The following is a 9,912-nucleotide window of genomic DNA, read 5'->3' as shown; positions in this document are numbered from 1 at the left end:
TGTGAGGGACATGATTGGTTTGATTCCTAATAAAATTCACCATAAAATTTTAAAAAGGAAAAAAAGCAAATCTACATTTTGATAACATAAAAATAAGAAAAATCATTAGATAGAGTTTGCCAAAATGCCATCAATGACGGTTTTACAATCAAGCTCAAACACAACATTTTATGAACCAAGTTCAGTGACCCATTGGATGGCTTCATGTTTTAACTTCAATACAAATATACAGCGTTTTAGGTTCATAAATTTTTTTATGACAATACTACTCGCAATTTTTATTTATTCAAACATTGATAAATGATGCATAACAAAACGAAACGGAAACATATATATATATATATATATATATATATATATATATATATATATATATATATATATATATATTATATATGGAAGTGTTCAACACATCCATCACTAGTTTTCTTTTCTGTTCTTTATGGCACATATGTAAATTCAATATCATCAAAGCATCCACTCAGAGGCGAATCCATGCATACTTAAGGATGAAGCTCCAACGTTTGCATCATGTGGATTAGTCTGGTTGTACCTGCAATCAATAAAACACACTTTGTAGATAGAGTACTACAAAAAGGAATAAAGCATATTAAAGTAAAAAAAATTGAGAAGTTTATGCAGAAAAGTATATATTTTTGGGAATTAATTTTTGTGTAATGACTTTACCCAATTTGCAAGGTGGGATTCACTCCCATTGGCTGGAAGAACCCCTCTGATTGAGGTGGAAAGTTGGTGTATTGAATGCTAGGCCCTCCAGCTTCCAAAGCTAGACTTACTTGAACTTGTGAATTATTAGTTTCTTCCAACTGTTTCAACAGAGATTATTTTTATCAAAAAGCAACCTAACAAGATTTTAAATCAGTTGGTTGAACAAATACACGAGTTATTATAAATTTTCTAATATTTTTTTAATTTTTACGGATATGAAAAAAAACTTAACAGCTAAAACTAAATTGTAAATCAGTAAATATCAAATATTTTTATTTTTTTTTCTACACGTATCTTTTATGAGAAACAATTAATTTGATTGAGGCATTAAACACTAAATGTGAAATATGAAGGCGCCTCCTTGTTACAATAGAAGTCGTGATTCACCACATTATAAGGGTGCAATCCCTTCTACTAGATACAATCCTCATTCATTTATCATAAAGATTTTATAACATAAATTTACCCTCCGGTTAGCTTACCATACCCTGAAGTGATTTCATAATGATAAGAACTAATATTTCAAGCTAATAAGAATCAGTATTCATGGATTGTAAGTTATTGTCAAGGTAACTATGGTCCTATTACCAGGGGAAAAAGGTCATAATAAAATAAAAACCTGAAATTAATGAAACTAATATTATGTTGAACCTTCCAAATTAGGTAATACACTAATATTGATATAAAAAAAAAAAAAAGCTCATTTCTTCATATCCTTGCAAGGCTAGTTAGCTACTAGCCAATATCGAGAATGCTTCACCAAATAAAAATTGAAGTTTGATCAGATCACCTATACGAATGAGTATGTACAAGGTACAACTAATAATCTAATCAAAACTTTAAATAAAAATTTGCACTTGATTTGGAAATAATTATTACCTTACTCCTTAACACATTATTGGTTTCAATAAGCAATGTTTCCTGCATTGAATTTGTAAAAGCCAAGGTTACACCAAAGAATAGGACGGTATCAGAATGTTCTAAGGAATAAAAAACATGAACCTACCCGGTGATGAAGATCAGAAAGTTGGTCAAGCATGAATTGAGTCTGAAAAATATTGTAAAATATATGTTAAAATCTATCTAAGAAATTAATAAAAGAGAAAACAGAAAAGAGATGTGAAAGCATTTGTAAAGAGAAAGAACACTAATTAATCCGAGCTAGCTAATCAAGAAATTTAACAAGTGTAATATACTTTAGAAATAATTAAACATCCCCAAAACCTCCTTTTCTTTTGTACTAAAACTGATATTTGAGAAGTGCAAATAACGTAGAATGCTGATTATTGAAATTGAAGCTTACCTTTGTTGACCTAATATTCTTCAGTGCTGCCTCCAGTTGATTCTCAAGCTGCTCTAGCTCATTTGTATTCATTTGGGCAAGATCTTCCCCAAGTAGGTTCCTACATATTATTTAGAATCTTAATATTTTTTTTTTTACAATAGAATCTTAATGTTCAATATATATATATATAGTAAAGACACAATATATAGAATATCAACTTTAAATCTGAAAACATAGCAGGTAAGTTAATTACCTTTGAGAACATTGCAAAACTTCTACCCTTGCTTTTAATCTCAAATATTCCTGATAGTTCTGTCAATAGTAGCATATTTGTATAAGAAAATTATTTCTTGTAATTAATAGCTGATATAAAAGAAGACTTAATTACCTGAGAGTCATTAATTGGACGGGTGGTCTCCAGTGCACTGTAGCTGTACTTCTGGTACTTCTCCAGTGTTTTCATCATACTGTGTCATTAAGAAACAACTCAATCAGCATATGGGATCATTGCTTTGTAAATGAGAAGTTTTGATAATTTTTTGAACGAAAAATTGCAAGATAATAATTAAGTTTGAAAACTGCATATTTGGAGTGAGAAAATACTGTACAGTCTACACCCTAAACCCTAATTAAGCAGAGAAAAATGCATGTGTGTGTATGCAACATTGTTAATTTAATTGGTAGCCACTCAATGACTATGGAAGTGGAACCATAACTGCAAACCATCTATAAATTCCTACAAAAGTTTTCATACATATGCGAACAAAACATTTTATTATGATCTGTAGGCCCTTATAATAAGTCAACAGATACACTACACACACTCATGAAGAATTTGAAACCTTGTGACCTGCTAATGTCTAGCTTTACTAGGGATTAGCTATTCCAAAGGGTCTTATCAAATAATAGAATCATAGCAAATTTTCTCTCTTTTCTTTCAATTTTTCGGAAAATGTAAACACGCGTGAGTTGATCAAAAGTAAGCAACACAAATCACAACAATTATGATATGGCATTGCCTACAAATCAATTGGCACAAATATATACACAGAGCAAGCAAACAAAAGGTTGTGAGTATTATTAGAATATCCAACGGTTTAAACTTTAATATTCCTTTTAATCAAATCAAATTATTTGAAAGGAAAAGTATGCTGTCCCTTTTAGCAGCTAAAAACATCACTATCGATACATTTCCTATACTTGCATTTCAAGATCGATAAAACTTCTTGATATGCTTTAATTAACTAATTAGTATTCTTATTCTTGCATTATACTTTCCATGTTTTCTTGATTTATTTCTGGTATTGTTGTCGTATAGGATTTTTCTTTTAACAATAATAATGACATATTGACTGGAAGACAAGCCATCATTTTAGCCGACATTTTTATATTATTTATCTAAATGATTGCTTGATTTGTATGTGTACATTTAGTTAAATAGCTAGAGATTATGGATCACATTATAAACATATTACATTATATACTGCTTCAGTCTTTTTAATTTTTTTTCTACCTTTAACGTCTCCTGCTGACCATATTCTAAAGAGCCTAAAATGCTAAAATCCAAATTATTCAACATGTAGGCATATTGTAAAATGATTTTTGTTTTATCTATTGTTAATTAGGGTAAAAAAAATACTTTCACTCAATCCCGTGTTATTAATCACATAATTAAATAAGTCTAATTTTTCAAACGCTTGTGATAATTTGATTATAATATAAAAATAATCGACAGTGAAAAATAAACTAAACATTATAATTAATTTAATGATCTTAAGGTCAAAATTAAGGTATAGTATATCGTCTCTTGAAAAAGTGATCGCAGGATTTTGTGCACAAAGTTAACTAAAGTTATTGCTGGGAAGAGATAAAAAGGAATGCAAAACCTTTTACCAAGTAAATTTAAAGCAAAAATATTCTTAACTGGAAATATTATGAACAAGAACATGTATTCAATATGTCAAGAATGTAAACCAATGCAACTTTATGCATGTAAATTCTCCCTATCTACGGCCGAACAGTTAATTAATTAGACAATTTTTAAATTTCTCGCAGCAGGTAACCGTCAAATTCAAATATCTTCTTAGTTTACGTTTTTTGAGAGACCATACAATGACCCAATGGTCATAAAAACAATGACAATAACCATTATACACTAAAGTTTTGGAGACATTAATTAATAACTATTGAAAAGTTGAAAACCATGACGCATCTAGATAGAACACGACAATTTGCATTCATATGTATCCACAAAGTCGTGAAGCCTAAGACAAAGCTAATTTCTAACGATCAAGAAAAACTTTGTACAACACCATCAAAACCTTTGAAGTGTATGAGAGAGATTTCTATTAGAAGAAAAGAAGAACAAAGCTTGATTTACAAGGTCATTTTTTGAAGAAAACATGAAGCGGAAGGAAGAAAATGTATAGATTAATGGATAAGTCAAAGGGATCAAGACAGTATAAATTAAATGTAGGAGTTTTAGTTTGATTACTCGTTATTTGCTTCAATTAATTATATATAATCTTCTATTCTTTCATTTGAACCATGTTAAGTCACTAACCACTATATTTAATTTCTGAAAGAAAAAAAAAAGTGTTTTTGTCTTTTAGTTTTGCATATCAAACCAGCTATTCCACAACGGTTTTGAGGATAGACGTTGATTTACAGCCTTAGAAGCTAAAGGACACACTCTCTCTCTTTCTCTCTGGGTCTGAGCAATCCTTAAATTGTAATGCAAAGTAAAACAGGTTTTCGTATCAAACATCCCATCTCTGACACCAAATCACAACAGTAAATCCTGACCTGGACGGTTAATGCACTGTCTCTAATCAGAAATAAAAAATAAAAAAAATTGAATCAATTGGTTATTATTAGGCCAGTTCATGTTTTTCTTTTATGTAATGATCAAAACGAACCTAGTTAAATAAATTTAACAAACTTTGGCAAAAAAAATTAAGAGGTCAGTTAGGAAGCCAAATTCACATTAGCTCATACAATTTTTTTTAAAACAAAGGATTAATGATTTTTACACTCTTCTATTCCAGAAATGATCTTGCCCTAGTCCGGGAGGGTATGTGTGTCCCATCTGAAATAGAAGAAGCAGCAAAGCTTTTTCAAAACAACATCTGAAAGATACAAAAACGAAAATTTTCCCACTTTTGACACTCCTTCATTCCTCATATAGAGGGGTAAAAAGATAGAGTTTCAGATCTTCACATGAAGTATAGGAATTAAATAAAACAACTTCGTTTGTTGCCTATAAAATTGTAGAAAGAAAGCAGAGAGGAAAGATGGGAACTTTACATTTCCCACAAGTCAGGAAAAAGGAAAAAAAACAAAGATGGAATAATATATTGGAAGGCAAAAAAAGATCTTTTTAATTTTGGGTGTAAGCTGATGAAAACTTAATTATATGTAGTTTGAATCAATCAGCAAATAGTTAGAGGTTGAGAAGAAGAAGCACTGAAGCACAGATCTTGAACAAAAAATGCTCCAAATTAATTAACAAAAACACTTGTGCGTAAAAGAAAAATCATTGCCAACATGTTTGCACTTATGCACTCATTCGAAAAAAACATGACACGCACATAAGCACATCCAATAGAGTTTATATATGTATGTATAAATACCTTGAGGTGCTGCTGAACTCATAAAGCTTGCCACGGTTGGAGAAGATGATGAGGGCAACCTCAGCATCGCAAAGTACTGAGAGCTCATAAGCCTTCTTGAGCAACCCATTTCTCCTTTTGGCAAATGTGACTTGCCTGTTAATTTTGTTCTCTATCCTCTTCAGTTCAACTCTCCCTCTTCCCATCTTTTTTGTTTCTCTCTCTACCTCTCTTAACACACACTCTCTGGAAACTCCCTTTCCTGTATTGGTTAAGAGATGAGAGTGCTTTTTTAAATGGTCTCTTTGCTTAGGGTACCAAAAGGGATAAAACAATAGTGCAAGAGAGGAAATAAAAGATGAAACCTGAAAAAGGTTGCCTTGTGATGTTTGGTTTTCATCTCTCTGCCGTATAGCCACTATAATATATATGTTTAATCAGCTAAACAATAAAATTGGAAACTTTTTGTGCTTGCATACTAATTTGACATACTTTCTCAAATATCTCGTTTGTACCTTATCTTAGTACCCCAAAAAGTTGAACTTAATCCTTGTTTGGCCATTGTTATTAGGCTACTAACTATATAGGGGTCCATAGGTTGCCAAAAAAATATCTAGCTAGGTCATTAACTTCCCACAATTCCACAGTATATTATGATGCATCACATTGGCCACATCCAAAACTTTATTAGTCTAACTGCATGACATATATTTACTATTTCATTGGACTTTGGTTATGCTTGAATAGGAAATATTTAGTAAGTAGGGTTGTGTTCACTTTCATCACCAACCAGATTTAACATTGGCACACATGAGATACAGGTGTCAGGTTAAGAACATCATTCTTTTTTTATTAGCAAAAAGAAAGAACATCAATTTTTCTAGCTTGATTGTTTGCTTTCTTTTTTTATTTTCTTTTAAGGGGAAAAAAGGAGCATTCTTACTTCTTAGGTGCAGGACAATAAAGAAGTTTTAGAGTATGGAGGCTTAATTGAGCTATTTGTTGCATAATTGCATTAAGTAGCCTATTTTTTTATAGGCATTGAAGGCAGACAAACTCAAGTATGGAGGCAATCAAACGTACGTGCAATTTATCAACAACAACAAAAAAAAATGATGTCTCGTTGTCTCAAACTAAATTAGCTTTTGCTCCTAAAAGCAACTGGAAGGGTATGTTTAGATTTGAATTATTTAAAATCATATTGAAATATCATCTTATTTAATTATGGATGTTCGTATGTTTGGTTATATATTGAGGTATTGATTATATGCCTAAAGATCTTTTTGGAGTTGAAACAATTTTTTGTGTTAGATATAAAATTTTATACTGAATTTATAATACTAATTTAATTTTAAAATAAAATATTTAAACATAAATCATTTTACCTCAAATTTAATTTTAACCAAAATTAATTTAAATAAAAGTAAACATGAGGTAACTTTTTATATTGTGAATGAGAATTTTATTCTATTACAAAATTTCTAATAGAAGTGGAAAAAATGTAACTTTTGTGTTGAAAGTGAAAAAAGTGTAACTTTTAGAACAAACATATTTGAATATAAATTACTTTACTTCAAATTAATTTTAATAAAATAACATTTTTAAAACAAATTTCATTTACAATCAATTTTGCAATCACTCATTTTTATTTATTATCATGTTATTGTTATAGAATATATCTATTGACTTTGTTGATCATTAATCTCTCTCAAAAAATCTAATTAGCTTTAACTTTAGTAGAATCTTATGTCTAATCAATTACTTTTTTTTCATTCATAAGACTCAAATTCCATACTAATAAATAAATGAATTGTTAAAGTAGTAAATTTTCTATAGAATAATTTAGTAGGTGTAATTTATGTGTGATTTTTTTTATTACTTTTGGCTAGTAAATTTATGTACGTAAACTATTTTTAAATAAAATTCTACTAAATGAATACAAATTTCAATCAATAAAATAGATTTTTAGTCTTGTAATTTGGGTGAAATTTGATTTTAGTCCCCAAACTTTAACTTTGATTAATTTGATCTCTAAACTTTACAAAAATAATGATTTTTCATCCTTCTTTGGGGTGAAAACCGTTTGTGAGAAGGGGCAAATTGAAAACCACTATTTTTCATAAGTTCAATGATCAAATTGATCAAAGTAAAAATACAGAGAATAATCTCGTTTTTTTAATAATTCAAGGATTAAAAATGTATTTTATCATATAATAGTAATTTAAGGCAACTTAGGTGTATACGTATGAAGTGAAAAGAGAAATGGAAAGAAAAAAAAGAAAGAAATTATAAATATAATAATAATTAAATGGGATAAAATGAAAAAAATATATATAAGTGGGCGTAAAAAACTGAATATAAAAAATTGTAAATGAAATTCAAAATAATTCTACACATGTATTTGTTTTAGTGTTAACATATAATAGTTGAAAAAAAGACATTTTGCACCATTTGTCTTAATTGTCTTTATTTTAGTTAGATGTAATAATTATCATCTCAAAAAATTAGATATTAATTAGATAGTTATTACTTGTGATTGTGAATGATTTTCAAAAGTAAGTAAATGATAAATTATGAATAATAAATGTGTACATGAAATGGGATAATCATGAAAGGTATCTCGCTTCCTTTTTTAAACATACATAAAATTCAATTCCTTTGTACATTGTAACTTTTGCGGTGAGAGTGATAGTTTGGTATTTTGATTACAAATTGCTGAACGAATTGCAAGAGGAAAGAAGTTGTGATCAGTTAGACCAAATGTCTTTTCAGTTAACTAGGTTTATGCCTTTTTTAGCTAGTCATATTTATGGGGAGAAAAACACTTGTGCTGGTGGCGAGGTTTACCCTCCATGGACTTCATTAGTAATTATTTTTTCAAATGATAGAGAAGGTTTACCCTCTTACAGATTTAGGTAGAGAGGTTTTTTATTTCTCCTGTGGGTTTGGTTCATATGTCCCCCCATGGTGCCTTGGTAATGATTAATGGATTAGGCTTAGGGGTGATGGTGCCTTGTAAACACGAACATAATTCTCTTTAAAATCGTCACAAGCAAGCTGCACTTTGGTCTTCAGTAGCTTATCTCTGTCCAACCAATGTTACACAACATAAAACATGTTTTTTTTTCAAAGATTAAAAATAAAAAAAACTGCCTTAAAATATGTAAAAATGAAACAGAAGGACGGATGGCATCTTAAAACTGTCATCGCAAAAGTCACAGTGGATGCGACGTGTCTACTTTTGAGTGGGCAAAGCTCCAATAACTTACACTTACAGTCATACAGAGAAAACAGCACCGTACGTTATTAACGGCTGTGTCGACAAGACACAAGTTAGCGCTACCCGACACGTGTCAACAACAAGACAGATTATAAACCGAAGGTTATTGATAGATTCCTCATCGTTTCACTGCTTCACAGTCACATAACTTTTTTAAGGAACAGAACACTGTATTGTACTCCGAGGAAACGTCTTCTCTTCTCCATCATCAAATATCCAACTCCATTCATTATTTACCTTTCGTCTCTTCGATTTAGCTTTTTGCGATGTCAAAGATATGCTTTCTTACAAGAGGAAACCAATATTTTATATTCGATTATTAAGCTGTAAGCAAAAAATAAAATAAAATAGATTATTAATTACATAATTAATAATTATTAATTTTAATTTTCTTTATTGACCCCTTTTTTTTAGGCAAAATTAGATGTTTGATTTTTTATGTTTTGGAAGCTCTAATTTAATTTTTTACATTTTTAGAGTGAGTCAAAATGATTATTTTTAATTTTGGAATGTATCTTTAAATGAATTCTTTTTACTAATTCAAAACCTAAAAATCATTTCAATAGATTTACTTACATAAAAATTATGAAATTCAATAAATATATGAATAAAAAATAAGATCAAATATGAAGAAAATTGAGTCTCATAAATAACTAAAAAACGATTTAATATTATATTTTTTAATATTTTAATTGCTCTTGGATTCAATTTCCATTATGTTTATCATCTTTTTTTTATTCAAATATCGGTCATTTTTATAATTTTCATAGTAAAAATATTAAGAGAGAGGATATGATACCCACCCTTACACAATCACAAAATATACATATGTCAAGGATAGGATATCCTAACACCCAACTGCCCCTCATCAAAACATTTGAAACCTATCAAACAAAATAATTCACACGTAAGTTCTTTTTATATTTTAGAATGTGTGAGTTATAATAACTTTTCTAGTATTTATGTTCGATTCATGAAAAAAAAAAAAATAGGGCTTGTGACTTGTG

At 29.4% G+C, this 9,912-nt stretch overlaps 1 protein-coding gene across 1 annotated transcript; it reads right to left on the bottom strand.

Moving 5' to 3' along the window:
• Positions 1 to 124: 124 nt before the first annotated feature.
• LOC114391817 (MADS-box protein EJ2-like) lies at positions 125 to 6,029 on the bottom strand. Its single transcript, XM_028352794.1, has 8 exons — positions 5,647 to 6,029; positions 2,403 to 2,481; positions 2,268 to 2,326; positions 2,033 to 2,132; positions 1,736 to 1,777; positions 1,609 to 1,650; positions 688 to 827; positions 125 to 553 (listed from the first exon to the last, which is right to left on the bottom strand). The coding sequence occupies exons 1-8, from the start codon at positions 5,829 to 5,831 to the stop codon at positions 469 to 471; spliced, it is 732 nt and encodes a 243-aa protein (XP_028208595.1). The 5' UTR covers positions 5,832 to 6,029; the 3' UTR covers positions 125 to 468.
• Positions 6,030 to 9,912: the final 3,883 nt, after the last annotated feature.

The sequence above is a fragment of the Glycine soja genome, chromosome 17, assembly GCF_004193775.1.
Source record: "Glycine soja cultivar W05 chromosome 17, ASM419377v2, whole genome shotgun sequence".
Lineage (NCBI taxonomy): Eukaryota > Viridiplantae > Streptophyta > Magnoliopsida > Fabales > Fabaceae > Glycine > Glycine soja.
This window is presented reverse-complemented; position numbering and strand designations above follow the sequence as displayed.